This window comes from Ictalurus punctatus, chromosome 11, assembly GCF_001660625.3.
Source record: "Ictalurus punctatus breed USDA103 chromosome 11, Coco_2.0, whole genome shotgun sequence".
NCBI lineage: Eukaryota > Metazoa > Chordata > Actinopteri > Siluriformes > Ictaluridae > Ictalurus > Ictalurus punctatus.
Window position 1 is genome coordinate 25,249,233 of NC_030426.2, and position 19,788 is coordinate 25,269,020.

Genomic DNA, 19,788 nt, shown 5'->3' on the forward strand with positions numbered 1-19,788 from the left:
GGCTTGTCTACATGATGTTTAGCAAACTGAAGATGGACAGCAGTGGGTTTTTTTGGAGAGTTCATTGTTGTTCATTGTTCTGATGGTGGACTCATGAACATTAACATTAGCCAATGTGAGAGAAAGAGAGTTTAGTTCCTTAGAAGTTACCCTGGGTCGCATTGTGACCTTGCAGACTATTACACATCTTGCTCTTGGAGTGATCTTTGTTGGTCTCCACTCCTGGAGAGGGGAACAACAGTCCTGGATTTCCTCCATTTGTAAACAATCTGACTGTAGATTGAGAGTCCAAACTCTTTAGAGATGGTTTTGTAACCCTTTTCAGCCTGATGAGCATCAACAACTCTTTTTTTTTTCCCGAGGTCCTCAGAAATCTCCTTTGTTTGTGCCATGATGCACCAAGATTTTTTTTTTTGTTGTGTTTGCAATTGTTTGCATATCCATGAGAGCAGAGTATTTTTGTGATTTTTTTGAACAAAAGATGCTACCTTGGGATAAAATTATTTGTAAACATGGTATTAGCTTCCACTGTTATGCTGATGACACACAGATGTATGTTTCAGCAAAGCCAGATGACAGACCCCAGCTTAATAAAGTTAAGGAATGTGTGAAAGAGATTAGACGGTGGATGCTTATTAACTTCCTTTTACTTATTTCTGACAAGACAGAGGTACTTCTACTGGGACCCCATGCACCTAGAAGTGATTACATAGTAACTCTGGACGTCCTTTCAGTTTCATCATGTGTAGCCGTAAAAGACCTTGGTGTGATTATTGACTCCAGTCTTTCATTTGAAGCTCATGTAGATAATATTACTAGGATCGCCTTCTTTTATCTCAGAAATATTCTTAGTCCAGAATGCAGCTGCAGGAGTCCTTACTAGAACCAGAGGATATACCCATGTCACCCTGATCTTATCCGTATTGCGTTGGCTCCTAATCAAATTCCCTGATTGGTCTGAATGATCTTACGCCACAGTACCACAGCTCAGCTTGTTGGGTTAAAATGTGTAACAAACGCACTTAACATATACTTAAGGTGATCGTTATTAACGCATTGATTCATAAGAATCGCGTAGTTAATGTTAACCCATCGTTAGTTCATATTTAAGTAGGTGTTCATTCATGTATTAGTGCATGATTATTCATGTACTATTTTTGTAAAGTGTTACCAGATAACTTGACTGAGCTGGTCTTCGCTGATCAGTGATGGGAACTCTGGCTCGTTTCAACGAATCAAATCATTTGGCTCGGCTCACCAATAAGAGTCGACTCTTCTGAATCCCAATCAGCTCACGAGCTTACAATAAGCTGAATTCCTTTTGCAATGCTATTGTGTCTGTTGTTCAGCAGAGCAACAGATTCTGTCTCATGCTTCCTCAGAAACCATCACAGAAATGTTAATGGTTTCCACTACAACTACCATTACAAATCATCATCTAAACATTAAAACCATTACCATTACCATCATTGGTCCTTAATGGCATCTGCTAGACATAACATACCACCAATAGAAGCCAACAATTTACAGTACCGGTAGAAACCCACAGGGACCATTACAGTTTCCATTAAAATCAATACAGTTCTCATTATAACCATTAAAACCATTACACATTCTATGTGAGTTTCTATGGGGTATTTTTTCAGCTGGGGGCGTGTCCACGAAAGTATTTTTCTCATGATCTCGACTTAATTTTTCTGTGTATTCGACAGCCATTGTCCTGAAGTCAGTGGGTTTTTTTGGAATGTGTATTCGGTTAAAGGTCTGAAAGAAGGCCTGTGGTTAGCACAAGCTCAAGATATTTTCATGTTTTATTCTATTCTACGACATAAAATACAATCGGTAATACACCGCTCATGATTTTGTTAAGCTTTTACGAGTCTTGAAAAAGGCGGTTGCGGACAAGTGGCTAAACGGTACTATAGAGGTTATCGGGGACATTAAACGTCATCACGCCGAACAGGAAAACTCATCTACTACAGCCTCGTGGTGTTTATAGTCGCGCTCTTGCGAACTATTCCAACTCAGACTTTCCAACTTGTAGACGTATCAGTTGATAGTATTTTCCAGTGGTAGTGACGGTGAAGTCATGTGACCTTGGAGTAGTTCGATTATAGCTTAAGTTTAGCTTTTTACTTCTGGCGATTGTATTGAGGCTTCAAAATTGTGTTCATTTGGGAAGATTATCTTGATCAACCAAACGTGTAAGAATCATATTGGATTCTTGTTGAGGGAACAGCCTTTGTTATGTCAAGATCATGAGAAAACAAGAAAGCAAAAATTCATAACGCATGGCCGCTTAGCAGGGACGTGCAGAAGGTCTAAATTTATTTAAAAGTGCCCCTCTCAGCATTAATTAATAAACAATTATATTACGTAAAAAGCACCTGAAGTCAAATTAACACGAGAGATGGACGTTGTCTCAAAGCAGCTTTACAGAAACATATAAACACAGGATAGAGATTTTAAGTGTGTGAATTTATCCCTATTGGGCGAGACGGTGGTGACGGTGGTGAGGAAAAACTCCCTGAGATGATATGAGGAAGAAACCTTGAGGGGAACCGGACTCAGAAGGGAACCCGTCCTCATCTGGGTAACGACGGAGAGTGTGAAAGTAAAGGAAAGTTCATTATGGTGTTTATATGAAGTCTGTTTGTTGAACTAGTCCACTGTTCACTAAAGGAGACCTGAGTGTAAAACTGCATGTGGTCATTGCAGTCCCAAAGCCATCGCAGCAACCGTAGTCCCAGCAACCACAGCGAAACTGCCCGTGTGAAATGAACCCAAAGATGGGGTCAAAATTCTAACAGTCATACACCTTGTGTTTATACTATAACCAAGGCACTTTTTGTACCTCAGCTCAGGCACTTTTTGTACCTCAGCTCAGGCACTTTTTGTACCATTTCCTAGGTACATCTGATAACTTATCACACTTGCTTTTCATTTTAAGCATAACAAGCAAGTATCTAACCATCTCGGTTAGGTATTATAAGTGCCTGACCGTTTGTAGGTACACACATGCTGCTGTGGCTTCTCAAATATCAGGCTGATGCACACACACACACAGACACTCCCTGTCTATTTCTCTGCAAAGCTGTCAAGCTCATCTCATTTACATTTATCCTGCACAGAATCACATAAAGCGCTTATTCTATCTTTATTACATTTCTCAGCCATTTTACATACAAGAACATCAATGTTTCTATGCCATTTATCAATTCTCCTCTGACTATCTCTCAGAGCTAGCATGTTAGCCGTTCTCACTCCAATCATTTCAGTTTTTGCTTTGGCGTGAGCACGATCCAGTTTCTCCTCCAGTCCCGCAAGATCCAAATCCTTCAGCTCCTCTTCGAGTCTTTTCTGTCTTTCTTCTCTTCCCTTTCTTCGATGATCTCCATGGTGAGCTCTTCTTGCTCAAGCCTTTTTGCTGTACACATATAGTCCAGTAAAGTTACAGAGTGAGAGGCAATCTGTGCTTTATATCAGGGTAATACAGAATAATAATAACGAAGGCACTTTTCAAGACTTGCTGCTACTTGGGATAGAGAGTGACGTTCCTATTGACAAAGAGGAAGTCATCAACATCTTGGAACAGATGGTTTCCCAACAGAAAGTTAAAACTTTGAGACAATTCATTTAGCTCTTTTAACAACGGACATTGTCTCAAAGCAGCTTTACAGAAATATATAAAAACAGGATAGAGATTTTAAGTGTGTGGATTTATCCCTATTGGGCGAGACGGTGGTGACGGTGGTGAGGAAAAACTCCCTGAGATGATACGAGGAAGAAACCTTGAGAGGAACCGGACTCAGAAGGGAACCCGTCCTCATCTGGGTAACGACGGATAGTGTGAGAGTAAAGGAAAGTTCATTATGGTGTTTATATGAAGTCTGTTTGTTGAACTAGTCCACTGTTCACTAAAGGAGACCTGAGTGTAAAACTGCATGTGGTAAATGCAGTCCTAAGGACATCGCAGCAACCGTAGTCCCAGCAACCACAGCGAGAACGTCCATGTGGAATTGAGGTCCAAAACCATTTCTATAGTACTTCAAGCGGTACCATTGTCAGCGATCTCCAGACTGTAGTCTCCAGTTGATCAGAGCTCCATCAAGAGGTAGGGCATCAGGATGGATCCTGCAGGTCCGGAGAGCAGAAAGGATCAGGATCACTGGCATCTCCGTAAAATCATGTGTGGGTCGACAGAAGGAGTGAGGGAGAGGGAGGTAAAGAGAGAGAGAGATTGTTAGGTAAGGCTGTATGCTTTGCGTAAAAGAAAGTCTACTCATTGTAAGCTTGAGTAAACAAATACGTTTTCAGCCTAGACTTAAACACTGAGACTGTGTCTGAGTCCCGAACACTAATTAGAAGGCTGTTCCATAACTGTGGGGCTCTGTAAGAGAAAGTTATTCCCCCTGCCTACACTTTTTGATCTAAGTAGCCATGGTGGTTCAAAGAAAACCAAAAGTTCTCTCAGGTACTGTGGCGCGAGACCGTTTAGCGGTTCATAGGTCAATATTAGTATTTTTTAATCAGTGCGAGATTTCACTGGGAGCCAATGCAGTGTGGATAAGATCGGGGTGATGTGGTCGTATCTTCTATGACACTAAGAAGCCAGGTCAGCAAGCAGTGCGGAAATTTTACATTTGAGCCCCTGCTGCGTAGGGCTTCTGTAACATTGCATAATTCGGTATATAAACAATAACAGTTCATCTATGCAAGTCGGTTTTCAGCTTTGACCTGAAAAGAACTGACTTCTCAGTACTTGGCAACCTTACATGTGACTCATTGATTCATGCAGAGTCAAAACAAACAGCTCGAGGGTGGATCATATTGGTTCACACTGTGTAGTTAATATAGAGGGTAAGAGGGCAGGTGAGTTGAGACATGGATGCTGAGTGGAAGGGTGTAGCAGTGTCCTTGTTCTGTGTTGCCTGTGTGAGTGTTTTCCTGCTGAAATGGAGAGAACATCAGACGGTGAAGAGGAAACTGCAGAGAGCCAGAGAGAAGAGAGAGAAAGAGCTGGGACAGGCAGAGAAAGCTGTCAGCTACTTTAAGACTCGGGTATGCATGCACACACACACACCGGGTTCACCTGTTCATCAGCACATGTAGTAATAATAATAATAATATTTATTTTCAGGAACCTTTCAAGGCACTCAAGGACACCTTCCAGCATAAAAACATATGAATAAAATACAAGATAAGCACAAATTAAGGGACCATCTCTAAAGTTACATACGACATTGGTATACATGTTTCTAACTTCAATAGCATTTGAAGGGAATGTATAAAACCAACTTTAAAAAATTCATGAAGGTGTCAGCTATAACGCACACCTTTTAGATTTTTGAGATTGAACAAAATAAACTATTAAATCATATGTAAATTTGATATGTATTTCACTACCGAATGGGCCCATACACAAAATATACCATAATTTAAAGCTTAATAGCATTTGAAGGGAACGACTTACAGTCACACAACCAGCTGTAAAGTGTTCATGTAGGTGTCTAAAAAAATCTAAAAGGTGTCTGTTATAGCTGACACCTGCATGAATACTATACAGTTGGTTTTGTGACTGTACGTCATTCCCTTTAAATGCTATTGAAGTTAGAAACGTGTATACCAATGTCGTATGTAACTTTAGAGACGGTCCCGAATATCTGTAAATATCAAACATCCAACTTCAAGCTAACTTTATACCAGTGTTTTGACTTATGAGCAGACAAATAAGTGCTCAGAAGATGATCTTCAAGAAGGTGGGGGAATGTAAAGTTGAAGAAGTTCTGATAGAAATAAAGAGGAGCCACATGATGAGCAGCTTTGTAAGTAAGCGTGTTACGACCCCGGTCTAGGTAACATAAAAACTATTAACATAACTCAATCATAATAATGAGGTTGACACACGTTTCGTTCAACTCTTTGATTTCCCTGACAATTTAATGATCGCAAGAATGAAATAATCCCAAAACAAACAGAATCACTCATAAAGCAAATCTCTTCAGGGCTGGGCAAGGCCAAAATAATAAACAAAACAGGCGCTATCTTGCCAAGTATCAATTTAAATAAACTAACAACGGACAAAGGTACTTCAAAATAAAATACTAACTTAACTCCCTAGCTGAATCAAAACGGAGAACAAAAGACTGACTCAAAATAAATGGCACCCAACCCCTACAGCTTTCGTGCTACCAAGAAAAGAAAAATTTACAATAGGTAGCAATATATACAAATAATAAACTCAGTCACACCATATACGGCAAGACAGGGGAATGGGACAACATGATAGGAACATAATTGTCCCCACCTGTCCAATGCCCGTGCACAACGTCAGCACGTCCAATTGAGGCAGAGAGATCTGTGAGAGCGAAAAAAGGGGAGAGAGAGAGAGAGTCCAATCTTATAATGGACACGAAAACGAACCGCTCACTCGTTCACTCATTCACTAGTCCCTATATAGCGAATTAGCATAACATTGGCTTGTATTTGGATGTTCGATATTCGCAAACAATTAAGGGACCATCTCTAAAGTTACATACAACATTGTAACATATAACATATAACATATAACATGACACATGTAACATACAACATTGTAACATATAACATTGTAACATATAACATGACACATGTAACATACAACATTGTAACATAAAGTTACATACTACATGTTTCTAACTTCATTTGAATGGAAAGACTTACATTCAGGGGCGCACGTTAGCTTAGTGGTTAGCACGTTCGCCTCATGCCTCCGGGGTTCGAGTCCCACCGGGGACTGTGTGTGCGGAGTTTGCATGTTCTCCCCGTGCTGCGGGGATTTCCTCCGGGTACTCCGGTTTCCTCCCCCAGTCCAAAGACATGCATGGTAGGCTGATTGGCATGTCCAAAGTGTCCGTAGTTTGTGAGTGTGTATGTGATTGTGCCCTGCGATGGACTGGCACCCTGTCCAGGGTGTACCCCGCCTTGTTCCCGATGCTCCCTGGGATAGACTCCAGGTTCCCTGTGACCCTGAAGGATAAGCGGTATAGAAGATGGATGGATGGATGGATGGATGGCTCTTGTATTGAATTAAATGAAGTTGAAGTGCCACCTGCTGGCATATTAGGTGAAGTGCAGACTATTAGGTCAAGAACACGCAAAATGGAAATGGCCTTTATTATGTTACCATTTTTTATAAGTACGCAAAAATAGTAAAGATAATAACTACTAATAAAAAATCGTATTTATTATATATTCATTTATTCTTTATGTATTTTATTGTATATAGCTCCGCAGTAAATGCAGATCGGGCGTCATGTCGGATTTCGCCTAGGGCACCTATGAACATTACGCACTCCGGCGTTGCGGTGAATTAATTCCAAGCTGGAGACAAAGAAATAAAACGACCGTATGATCTGTACAGCCACACATCAGTAGTGGCACGAATGTATTATTTTAATTATTTTAATTATTTTAATCAGAAGTTTGTGGACACCCGACCATCACACTAATATGAGTTTGTTGAATATTGCATTCCAGATTTATTCGCCCCTTTGCTGCTATAAAAAGCTTCTTTTTGGGAATCTCCTAATAAACTCTTCCGGGAAGGCTTTCCACTAGTTTTTGGGGCGTGGCTGTGGGGGTTTGTGTTCATTCAGCTACAAGAGCGTTAGTGAGGTCAGGTAGTGATGTTGGGATGATGAGGAGGTCTGGGGTGCAGTTGGCATTCCAGTTCATCCCAAAGGTGTTCAGTGGGGTTGAGGTAGTATTTATGACAGTTTTACCTTTTTATGAATGTCGTGATGCGATCTATCTATACAGTTATATATAGTGTTCTGTTAGACCATTTTCCCATTTTGTGTGTGTATATGTGTGTGTACGTGTGAATTCGCTGCTGTCTTTCTCACACTGCACAGTATGTATCACGCTACATGTCTGTCTGTCTGTTTGTCGAGCTACACGTCTGTCTGTCTGTCTCTCTCCCTACCTTCCTGTCTGTGTGACCATCAAACTACATGTCTGTCTATTTCAGCCTATTTGTCTGTCTGTCTCTCTGATTGCGTAACATCTGGTTTGATCAGTCTTGTGTGTCTGCAGAATGCTGGTGTTGATTTGAGCTCCATCGTGACTCTCCCTCTAGCTGAGCTGAGTAAACGGATCAGAGATGGATCTCTGCAGCCCGACGCTGTTCTCCACGCCTACATGGAAAAAGTTCAGTGCACTCTCAAATCTCACTCATTCACAATTTCACACAGTGTTCGCACACCCACACGTGCCCCCAGATCTCACCTGTATACACTTACATATCCAATTTCTCTGCCATCTCTGCCATTAACTCAGTAAAGAAAGGACTTTGTCTTTAGATATGAGAACCGTATTTGAGATGTATGAACCTTTCTAACATAAGTGCTGCATTCAGATTAACACGTGCCCAATGCTTATTAAACTAGTGCTTTAATTGTGCAGAAGTTTGGCAGCTGTGTGAAAACTGATCACTAAACATTTGGTCAGGTAACAAATCGTGTAGTAAGAACTCTATACTCAACTTGTCCTGTCCTCTAAAGGCTCTGGAGGTAAACAGGAAACTGAACTGTAGCACCGCTGTCCTCACGGAGAGTCTGAAACAACTGGAGGACATCGAGTCGCACAAAGACGGCCTACTGTACGGCATTCCCATCAGCATCAAGGACAATCTGGATTATGAGGTATTGACCGACCGAAGGAACGCTACGGAACTAGCATAGTTGTGGGTTTGTGATCCAATCCCATGTATTGGAGAAGAACTAGTGACTATAAGGTTAACCAGTAGGACTTTAAATCAGGAATATTTCTTGTTTGTAGTGGGGAAAACAATAACTAATGCTTTAAAGTTCTTCATCGTGTCGATATTATAGCGAGGATACTGTAAAAAAAAAAAACACAGACACGGGTCTTCAAATGCAGTTCAAAGCTACGAATGAACCAGATATCATTCAACAAAATAAATCGAAAACACCAACCTCTAAGGAGCACAGAGAGAAATACACAAAACAATAAAGACAAAAAAAAAAAGGTGTGGTTCATGAGGACCTCAAATGGTTTATAAACCCTGATCTGTCTGAATAGAGCCTCCAAACCAGGATATCACCGAGTTCTTACTTGACCATCAACGAGAGTTGATTTTTTTCAGGGATGTGTATGCCGTTAAAGGTGCTGAGAGTGTTTTTGTTAAGCCTATTATCACCATTCCTTTCAAGAAAGGGAAGCTTGTGTAGGCTAAAGATATTTTTAGCTCGCTATTTGGTAGTGCGGTTGCCACGGACGGTTTGGAGACGGATGCGAGCGCAGAGTATTTTATTACTAGTGAAATAAACGAGGCGAGGCAAGAATCGAGAACGAGAAACAAGAAACAAGATCAAAGAACAAGAATCAAAACGAGCACCAGGGTACAAACGCTTGGTACGGTGATAACACTCAATACTTCGCAAAGAGTGAACGCCTCGAAAGTCCTTTTAAACTGTGGTGTGATTGTGTGGACGCAGGTGTGCGTGATTAGAATGAATGCGTGTTTCTGGGAATTGCCGTCCATGGCGGCCATGTTTGTAGGCCGCAGTGCAGGATGGGAAATGTAATCAGTGGTTTGCTGTGATATAATACTAATGAAGTGGATGGTGAGTGTATGTCTGCTTCGAGAACAGACTGTTCACTTGCTGCCTAATAAATATATCCCACCCCTCGACAATCAAAATTTTATTCACGTCACCTGTCAGTGGTTTTAATGTTATGGCTGATCGATGTATATGTGTGAATGGTTCTGTGTGTGTGTGTGTGTGTGTGTGTGTGTGTGTGTGTGTGTAGGGCTACGACTCTACCTGTGGCGTGTTGACTAAGTTGGATGATCCTGCCGTTAAGGACAGTGTGGTGGTCTCGGTACTGAAGAAGCAGGGTGCGATCCCCTTCATCAAAACCAACATCCCACAGGGTCTCCTCAAGTAAGAAACGCTCGACAAAACACACTCACACACTCAAAAACACAAAACACTCGAAACACATTTTGCATTATTTTTGCATAATTATGCATAATTATGCATTATGAATTCATTATGAGTTCACCACCATCACTGTGCTATACAGAACCAATTCTGATGCTTTATTGAACTAGTATTGTGTGTGTGTGTGTTTGTGTGCTGTTTAAAAAAATGGTAGCTATGAATGTAGTAACCCCATATACGGGAGGACGGTGAACCCCTGCGATGTCGAGAAGACGTGCGGCGGCTCTTCAGGAGGCGAGGGCGCTCTGATCGCTGGAGGAGGATCTATTCTGGGTCTGGGAAGCGACCTTGGAGGAAGCGTCCGCATCCCGGCAGCCTTCTGTGGCATCTGCGCCTTAAAACCCACAAACAACCGGATAAGGTGTTTTTATATTTCATGCGTGAGATCAATTATACAGAATATACAGAATATCACAATATACGATAATATTATTACGGTGGACACGTTCTCCTCGTTTAATTCAGAAGGTAACCATCGTCCTTTTTTGATTGAACAAATATATAAAGGGCCTAGCTGTGAGAACATTTGAACTCATTTGAACTTTTGCTCGCATTTCCTCATTTGGATAAAAGCGTCTGAATGTAATGAATGAATGTTAATGTAACTCGGGGCTCAGAACTCACAGCTATTAATGTTAAAGCTCACTAGCCACTATGGATATTTGCTTTGCCAGTTCAGTAGCTTGTTAGCATCTACACTGGCCAGTTGAAAATGCCTCATGAGAACATGATTCATAGGACTGTAATTCATAACACTATAACGATGACTTTCTCTTCATGCAGCTTGCATGGACTGTCTTCGAGTGTAAAAGGTGGGAAGACAGGTAAGACAGCTCCAGATACTCAGTTCCTATTGATTTGGATAGTAGTAGCTAGCAAACGTGACCAATTAATGATAATGTCTTTGGAATAAATGTTTGTTTCCAGCCCTGACGGCCGTTGGTCCCATGGCCCGTGATGTTGAGAGTCTGGCTCTGTGTATGAGAGCTTTACTCTGCCCAGACATGTTCACTCTGGACCCTACGGTTCCTCCCATACCGTTCAACCAGCAGGTACCGAACGCAGTCCGCTCCAGTGCAGCAGTATTGAATGTCATGTTTCTTGATACTTAATCACATTATTTTTTTCTTTTACCAGGTGTACGAGAGCTCGGAGCCCCTGAGGATCGGTTACTACGAGAGCGACGGGTACTTTCAGCCGTCTCCAAGCATGAGCAGAGCTCTACTAGAGACCAAAAAGCTCCTGGAAAAAGCAGGACACACGGTATCAGTGCTCGAGCCTCACGTGTATCATATTGGAGCCCGAAGCTGGGGGGATGTAGACACTTGGGGTATTTATAAACAAGTGATTTTAGAATCCATAGCAGGACTGATTACAGATGATACTATCATGCAAGGCAAACGTGAAGAAAACCGGAAACAACACTAGACACTAAGACTAGGGAGACTGGGAGACTAGTGACGGAAAACTACAGAGATGGGAATGATGAAGACATGAAACTAGAAACTAGTTAGACAGGAAACTATGGAAACAGGAAACTAGAAACTATGGAAACAGGAAACTAGTGAGAGAGGAAACTATGGAAACAGGAAACTAGGAAACTACTGAAAACTATCATTTGAATGTCTTTTTAGACCAAGATGTACATTGTAAATATGTAAGTATCTGTATTTATGTAGTCTGTGTGTGTGTGTATTTGTGTGTACAGTACATGTGTGTGTAAACTCCTGTGTATCCTCCTCTCGCTCTCTCCGCTGTAGCTGATTCCGTTTAACCCTCTCAGGACATTCACCGCCTTCCACGAGTTTGTTCTGAGGGGAAATGTGGCAGACGGCGGCGCCACACTCCTGCAGCACTTGTGAGTCAGATCTTCTCTCTGCCATTCTGTTATTCGTGTTCTAGCCACTGTTACACGATCCTGTAATGTGCGCTCAGGCTCGGGGAGGAACGGAGTACAGTAATCAGGATACCAAAAAAAAAAAAAAACCTGGTAATTGTGGCTCACGTGAGCAACCTGTTAGGGTGACCACACGTCCTCCTTTTCCTGGGACTCGGCTTTAGTTTCGTTATGATGTGTTTATGGTCTAATACACGGCGTCATGTGTGCGCATATTTGCATTGCTTTACCCCCTCTCTGTAATTCCCGCCTTCCTGCACACCGATTGGTCAATTTGTAAAATCCTTGCAGCAACTATTGGCCAAATTCCTGCCTCTCAGCCGTTAGCATACTGCGAAGCGTTGTCGTGTACGGCGTCAAACAGTTGCTTCAGAATAACAGCAAACAACAGCTGTCCTGAGTCGCAACAACGCCCATGGCCATATAAGGTCGTGTTTAACTTCATATTATCGCATTGCTTCGTATTACACGGTCATTCAAATGAGTGAATGATTTCACAAGGTACACTCGTGGCATCTGATATGTTCAGAACATAACAGAACATGTTCGCCCTAGCTTTTGGGATGCAATGTTACTCTTGACTTTATTTACACATGTGGCCTTGAAGTAATCCAAAAGTAATCAGATTACATTACTTTCATATTGCGATACTTGGATTACGTTACTGATGACATATATATTTTTGAATGTTATTTTTCAACATTTCTAAATAAACCCTCCTGACCCTGTGTGTGTGTGTGTCCTTTTTCAGTAAGAAAGGCCCGGTCGATCCATCTCTGAAGCATCAGGTCTTGTACTGTGCGTTTCCTCTGTTTGGGAAGAGGCTGGTGTCGCTGCTCCTCAGACCCATCGTGAGATTATTCGACTTGTTTATTTCATGTACAGCACAGATAGGCAGTAATATATAGCGAAGGTGTTGAGAGATTGATTTTTATGTTGATTTTATATGACTATATTCTCATTTGAATGTGTTATTGTTGCTTTATTAGCAGCTAATTTGTCTAGCTAATCTCTAGAGGGAAAAAAAAAAGTTTTTCATTTTCAAAAGTTAGTGTCGCTTCGTTTTTATTGTAAACTGGAGAACATGAGAGTTTCCTAGTAAGGACATGAGCTGCAGCATTTTTAAATTTTAGCATTAACTAATTTGCGGTTGTCTTGAAAGCTTGATTATTAATATATATATTTTTGTGTCTCTTTCGTCTTAGTCTCCACGCATGGCTGCGTCTATACACGCTATCTGTGGTGTCGGGTAAGACTGAAAGTACATCTCTTATAAAATGACACCCGGTATCGGTACTGGAGCGACACCAGCAAAGAAATAATGGACTGGATGAAGAACTAATTCTATCTCATTTCATTTAAAGTGTACATTTAAAGAGATTTTGTACGGTGAATTTTATTCGATCGATACTTTATTGTATTCGCAAGGTGTATTTTTAATTTTTTTTCTCTTTAAGTTCTTCAGTTCATCATTTTAAAGCTTATTAGTTTTTTAACTGAAAAATATAGCAATATAGGATGGGTCTCGAGATCAGAAATGAAAGTGCGGTGTCATGCTTAGGACCGCTGAGTCGTATAGGTGTGTGTGTGTGTGTGTGTGTGTGTGTGTGGCAAACGCTGAAAAGCTGTGTTTCCTAAATCCTTCAATTATGCCTGAATAGTAAACATGACGAACGCTCTTATCTACAGCGTTTTCTTTTGTTTGTTGTTTATCCCTTTGGAGTAATTGGACTGTAAGTGATCTGATTGGAACGATGTACGCTTAGTCTGGTAGTTACTTCTGTTTTCTGCTTTAAAGACCTTTTGGGAAAATGGATGATTTGCATAAGCGGTTCATCTTCTTTTACTTTGCAGTGGTGTAGAAGAACTGTGGAAGCAGCACAATGAGGTCCAGGTACGGGTGTGAATTTAATCGTTGTGAAACATATACTTATATATACTCATATATAAAGCTCACCCTATTTAGATCGGTCGATCAACACTACGGAACTTCCACTTAACTAAAGCCAAGTCGTTAGCCTGGACTCTAAAAACTCACTCAGCTTGCCCCAGTGCTATACCTAAACCTGGATTTTAGTCTGTACTAACCTGGTCGCAGATTTGTGGTAACACGGACTTAACACGACGGCTGTTTTGTCCAAAAACTATTTGAAATGTCGACTCGGCGGACCACAAAATATGATTCCACTGTGCTACTGTCCATCTCAGATGAGACCGAGCCCAGAGAAGTGGGTGGAGCTTCTGGGCAGTGCTGATGTGCGGCTTCTGCTTTGCAGAGTAAAGCCTTAACTTGCATCTGTAGATACAGCGGCGAATGGTGTCGATTGACAAAGGTTTACCAAAGTATTCCCGATTATATTGTGTGCTGTAGAAGGTGAAATACCCCAAATCTTACCAATATGTCTTTGGGGAATGTTGGATTAAAGTGTTGGATTATTCACTGGCGCATCAATTGGCCGATCGCCGAGCCTCGACCCGTCCGTGCTCTGAAGGACTAGGCGCTTTTTCGAGGCTCCTTATATACTATGGTTAGACGATTACCTCACCTGTTTCAACTCGTCACATCGCTATTAGTCCTAAATTACCCCTGTCCCAATGTTTTTGGAACGTGTTGCATGCATCAATTTCAAAATAAACGATTACCTTTAAAAAAACAAAAAAAAACTATGCAGTTGATTAGATAAAACATCAAATACCTCGTCTTTACACAAATTGCTCAGAAAAGTCAGAATGGCAGAAAGCAAGAAGCGCAAGTTTCCCAATCAATCAATTGATTGATTGATTGATTATTTTCCTATAACTGCATGACCCAGAGGGTTTTTATTAATGATGCAGGAAACATTATAGGCATGTTGTTCATGTTTGTAGGTATATATCCATGAGACGATAGCTGAGTGGAGGAAGCTGGAGCTGGACGTTCTGCTCTGCCCCATGCTGGGCCCGGCCTACAACTTCAACTACACCGGAAAACAAAGCTGTAACGTATAGATTTCTTCCTTGTTTGGCGCTCAGGGTAGAACCTGTAACTCTGCTTCATCGTACAGATGATATTGTTGTTGATTATTTTCCTATAACAGCACACCCGGTCATGTTTTAATACCTTACATAAATGCTGAAAATGCAAATTCAGTTAACGTTGGGTCTCAGTGTAATATCCTTCCACTGTCTACGTTCACCTCGACAGAATTTCAGGCGAGATTGGGCGGGGCTAATCGGACTAGGAGTGTCAGGCGGCGTTAGACCATCAGCAAGTTGTACTGATTAGAATATTAGGCCACTATGTGCAAACCTAAACACTGAACTGTAATTTGACCTTTTAGAGAACAGTAAATAGTTTTTTGTTGTATAATCATCAGGCCAGATATTTAATGATCGAATGGATTTGATCCGCTGCGACACTATTCCTGATTTTGTATGTGTGTGTGTGCTGGTGGTGCAGCTGCTCTGAGTTACACTGCGTTGTACAACGTGCTCAACTTCCCTGCTGGAGTCGTTCCTGTCACTGAGGTCACGGCCGAGGACGAAGATCAGCTGAAACACTACAGAGGATACTTTGGAGACGGCTGGGACAAGACCTTTGTCGAGGTGAACATGACACACGGTTTATTTTACCTGGTAGAGGTTACAACTTGGGCCTTGGAACTCGTTGGCCTGTAACTCAATTCACTGAGAATTGTCCAGCCATATTCTCATAAGATCCCATATAACGGTGCTGTATTTTATTTTTATTTTCTTTTAATGATCTTTTATTTTTTTGTTACATTTTGCATGCTGTAGTTTTAATGCTGAAGTCCACCTTTCAATTTACAGGCAGTTAAATGCTGAATCTTGCCCACAAGGTGGCAGCATTTCTATGGTTTCAAACAGCATTTAAAAACGAGTACAAGTCTGTGTCAAGAAAAAAAAAAACCCACCATGCTAATTGTTACGTGTGTAGCCACTCCACCTCCAACAAACATGACTGGACGTGTGAGAGTGGGGTGGGGTGGGAGGGGTCCTCAGTTCACCAAAACACTCTATGCCTGTGATCCCTATAGATCTGCTCCTTTACCTATGAGAAAACGATTCACAAAGGCGTGACTAAAGCAATATGTTTTCAGGATAGACTTAAACACTGGAAGTCGCCGGTCTCCAATTTTAACACTGCTATCGCTTTCACTATTCAAGGTGCTAACAAATAGCCCGCACCTTTTGATCGAGGTACGCGTGGCCGAGCATAAAAGACCAACAGTTCTCTCAGGTACAGTGGCACGAGAACATTCAGTGCTTTATTCAAGGATTCGAGGATTTTTATTGTTATTCCAACACATGTACATGACCTGGAACAAAATCAAGTACCAAATGTCCGGTTAAAACCACTCACAAGTAATAACAGCTGACCCAGTCATAAATAAATAAACAAAAATACCCAGTCATTCATATATATATATATATATATATATATATATATATATATATATATATACACACGCACTAAAACCTGAGAAATTAGCAGCATAACAAAACACATGAAACATTTAGAGGCATTTATAGGTCAATAGTAGTATATTTATAATCCATGTGAAATTTGATTAGGAGCCAATGCAGTGTGGATAAGATCGGTTAAGGGGGTCTACTGCTTGCTGTAAATGTATAACTACGTGTGTGTGTGTGTTTGTGTGTTCCAGGCTGTACGAGGCGGTGTGGGTCTGCCGATAGCAGTGCAGTGTGTGGCTCTGCCCTGGCAGGAGGAGATGTGTTTACGCCTAATGAGAGAAGTGGAAAAGCTCTGTGCCGAGAACAAATGCTCCAACACACAGCACTAAATGCACACCCATTCCATATATATATATATTGCATTATCCTTGAACAGAAACCTCTTCTATTATAAACGGCTAACAAATAATGGAAATATATGGTACGGATATAATGTTTATATTTACCAACGAAAAGTTTACATTTATATATGTATCCCAGTTATATGATTTGAAACCAATCCTTTGATGTTCAAGTGAGGTTTAATAAATAATTTCAATTCAAAAGGTTGTAAGGGAACTGGGTCTGTTTATTTTCAGTCTCGCACAATAATCTCTCATTATATATCCTTGTTTATAATGTAGACATTTTACTAGAGATTAAAACGACACACTTTTAAACCCGTTCCAGCGTGACAATGCCCCTGTGCACAAAGTGGGCTCCAGGAAGACGTAGTTAGGGTTGGTGTTGAAGAACTCATTCATAGGGGTGCCAATAGTTGTTGCACACCTATATTTAAAAAACAATTGCAAACACAACACCATAAAAAAAAATTTAACAATAGATGAAACGGATCAACAATGAAGACAATTTTTCACAGCCTCCTTTGCTCATATTTACCAAGGGTGCCAATATTAGTGGAGGGCACTGTAGGTGCGCAACAATTATTGGCACCCCTATGAATTCATATGAGAGTATGTTCCTATTGATATTTTACATTTTTTAGTACACCTGGGTGACTAGGAACAGGAAACCGTTCAAGCATGATGTCCTGTTTCACAGGGGTATAAATACAGTGAGGGAAAAAAGTATTTGATCCCCTACTGATTTTGTACGTTTGCTCACTGACAAAGAAATTATCATTCTATAATTTTAATGGTAGATTTATTTGAACAGTGAGAGACAGAATAACAACAACGAAAAAAATCCAGAAAAACGCATGTCAAAAATGTTATAAATTGATTTGCATTTTAATGAGGGAAATAAGTATTTGACCCCTCTGCAAAACAAGACTTAGTACTTGGTGGCAAAACCCTTGTTGGCAATCACAGAGGTCAGACGTTTCTTGTAGTTGGCCACCAGGTTTGCACACATCTCAGGAGGGATTTTGTCCCACTCCTCTTTGCAGAGCTTCTCCAAGTCATTAAGGCAACTCAAACCTTCAGCTCCCTCCACAGATTTTCTATGGGATTAAGGTCTGGAGACTGGCTAGGCCGCTCCAGGACCTTAATGTGCTTCTTCTCGAGCCACTCCTTTGTTGCCTTGGCCATGTGTTTTGGGTCATTGTCATGCTGGAATACCCATCCACGACCCATTTTCAATGCCCTGGCTGAGGGAAGGAGGTTCTCACCCAAGATTTGACGGTACATGACCCCGTCCATCGTCCCTTTGATGCGGTGAAGTTGTCCTGTCCCCTTAGCAGAAAAACACCCCCAAAGCATAATGTTTCCACCTCCATGTTTGACGGTGGGGATGGTGTTCTTGGGGTCATAGGCAGCATTCCTCCTCCTCCAAACACGGCGAGTTGAGTTGATGCCACAGAGCTCCATTTTGGTCTCATCTGACCACAACACTTTCACCCAGTTGTCCTCTGAATCATTCAAATGTTCACTGGCAAACTTCAGACGGGCATGTATATGTGCTTTCTTGAGCAGCGGACCTTGCGGGCGCTGCAGGATTTCAGTCCTTCACGGCGTAGTGTGTTACCAATTGTTTTCTTGGTGACTATATGAAGCGATTATTGACCCAGGCGAACAGTAACTGGTAAGTGTTTCTTTCTGGATTTTTTAGTTGAAACTAGTTTTAGCACCGATTGTCAGATAGAAGCTGTAACTGTGCTCCCTTGTTGCTACGAGCTATAGACTTGTTGCTAGATTAAAGCAAATTCCGGTATTCAGTTTCGGTTTCGGTCGGGAGTCGCTCATTCACACGACTACTCTTTTTGTTTTGCTAATTAAAGAGGCATGCTCAGAAACACATCAGTATTTATTAATTAAGAAACGCTGAGGCGGAAGCGTCAGCCCTTGTCGTGTGAAGACCGAGCTCGTGTAAAGACCTGCGAATCTACCTGTGCGAGTCCACCGAGCAAGGACACCGACAAGACACCACACATGCTGCTAAGTATACTTTTTCTCCCTTTATTCCTCTTACTTTTACCTGTTTCCACACACTAACGTGTCATCCGTTCATCCCTGTTATTTGCCACAGGCGCAGACCGTGGCATTCTCCCAGAAACGTACGCAACTTGGACAACCTACGCTCTCTGAATGCGGCCTCTGCAGGTTCCATCTCATTCTCAGTCAGACATTGGAACTGCCAATCTGCTGTCAACAAGGCAGATTTCATTTCTGCATTTGCAATCCACTCCAATCTCAGCGTGCTGGCTCTGACTGAGACCTGGATCCATGCTGAGAACACTGCCACACCCGCTGCCCTGGCCTCCAAATTCAACTTCTCCCATACCTCACGCCCCAACAGACGAGGGGGTGGTACAGGTTTGCTTCTCTCCAAAACATGGAAATTTACCTGTCTTTCTCCCTCTTGCTCATACACGTCCTTTGAATTTCATGCTGTTACAGTCACTGACCCTGCCAAAATGCAATTTCTTGTTGTTTACCGTCCTCCAGGTCAACTGGGGAAGTTCATAGATGAATTTGACACGCTACTGTCCACCATCCCAGATGATGGAACTCCTCTTCTGGTCCTTGGTGATTTCAACATTCATGTAGACAAGCCACATGCAGCTGACTTTCTTGCTCTCCTTCCCACATTCGACCTCAATCAGTTCACCACACCAGCAACCCACAAAGCCGGTAAACAGCTTGACCTCATCCTCACACGTAATTGCACCACACATAATCTTCTCATTACTCCTCTCCACACCTCTGACCATTTCTTTATCCAGTTCTCTATTTCTCTCCCCTCACCACCATAAATGTCTCCTCCCTCTATCTCTTTTCGTCGCAATCTTCGCTCCCTTTCCCCCTCACATTTCTCCTCCGTTGTCACAACCTTACTTCCCTCCGAAAGCCACCTTTCTTCACTTGACTTAAACACCGCAACCGACATGCTATGTTCCACTCTAACATCTTCTCTTGACAGCATATGTCCCCTAACCTCCAGACCTGCTTGTACATCACCCTCTAG

At 41.7% G+C, this 19,788-nt stretch overlaps 1 protein-coding gene across 2 annotated transcripts; it reads left to right on the top strand.

The window, feature by feature from the left end:
* The first annotated feature begins 4,829 nt into the window (after positions 1-4,829).
* Positions 4,830-16,931, top strand: LOC128634037 (fatty-acid amide hydrolase 1). Of its 2 annotated transcripts, none has more exons than XM_053683843.1 (15): positions 4,830-5,061; positions 8,077-8,190; positions 8,544-8,684; positions 9,817-9,950; positions 10,165-10,371; positions 10,794-10,834; positions 10,938-11,062; positions 11,148-11,273; positions 11,771-11,868; positions 12,659-12,758; positions 13,113-13,156; positions 13,762-13,801; positions 14,776-14,884; positions 15,347-15,492; positions 16,575-16,931. In XM_053683843.1, exons 1-15 carry the CDS (start codon positions 4,885-4,887, stop codon positions 16,710-16,712), a joined length of 1,740 nt encoding a protein of 579 aa, XP_053539818.1. In that variant the 5' UTR covers positions 4,830-4,884; the 3' UTR covers positions 16,713-16,931. The 2 variants fall into 2 exon arrangements, with proteins under 2 accessions (XP_053539818.1, XP_053539819.1); XM_053683844.1 differs by lacking the exon at positions 4,830-5,061 and adding an exon at positions 7,643-7,741.
* Positions 16,932-19,788: the final 2,857 nt, after the last annotated feature.

Excerpts from the sequence above, each read along its gene's own strand:
- LOC128634037 (XM_053683843.1), top strand. The coding sequence starts at position 4,885 with ATGGATGCTGAGTGGAAGGGTGTAGCAGTGTCCTTGTTCTGTGTTGCC. Across the intron at positions 13,157-13,761 it reads CACGCTATCTGTGGTGTCGG|TGGTGTAGAAGAACTGTGGA; the intron begins GTAAGACTGAAA and ends TTTACTTTGCAG. Across the intron at positions 14,885-15,346 it reads CTACACCGGAAAACAAAGCT|CTGCTCTGAGTTACACTGCG; the intron begins GTAACGTATAGA and ends CTGGTGGTGCAG.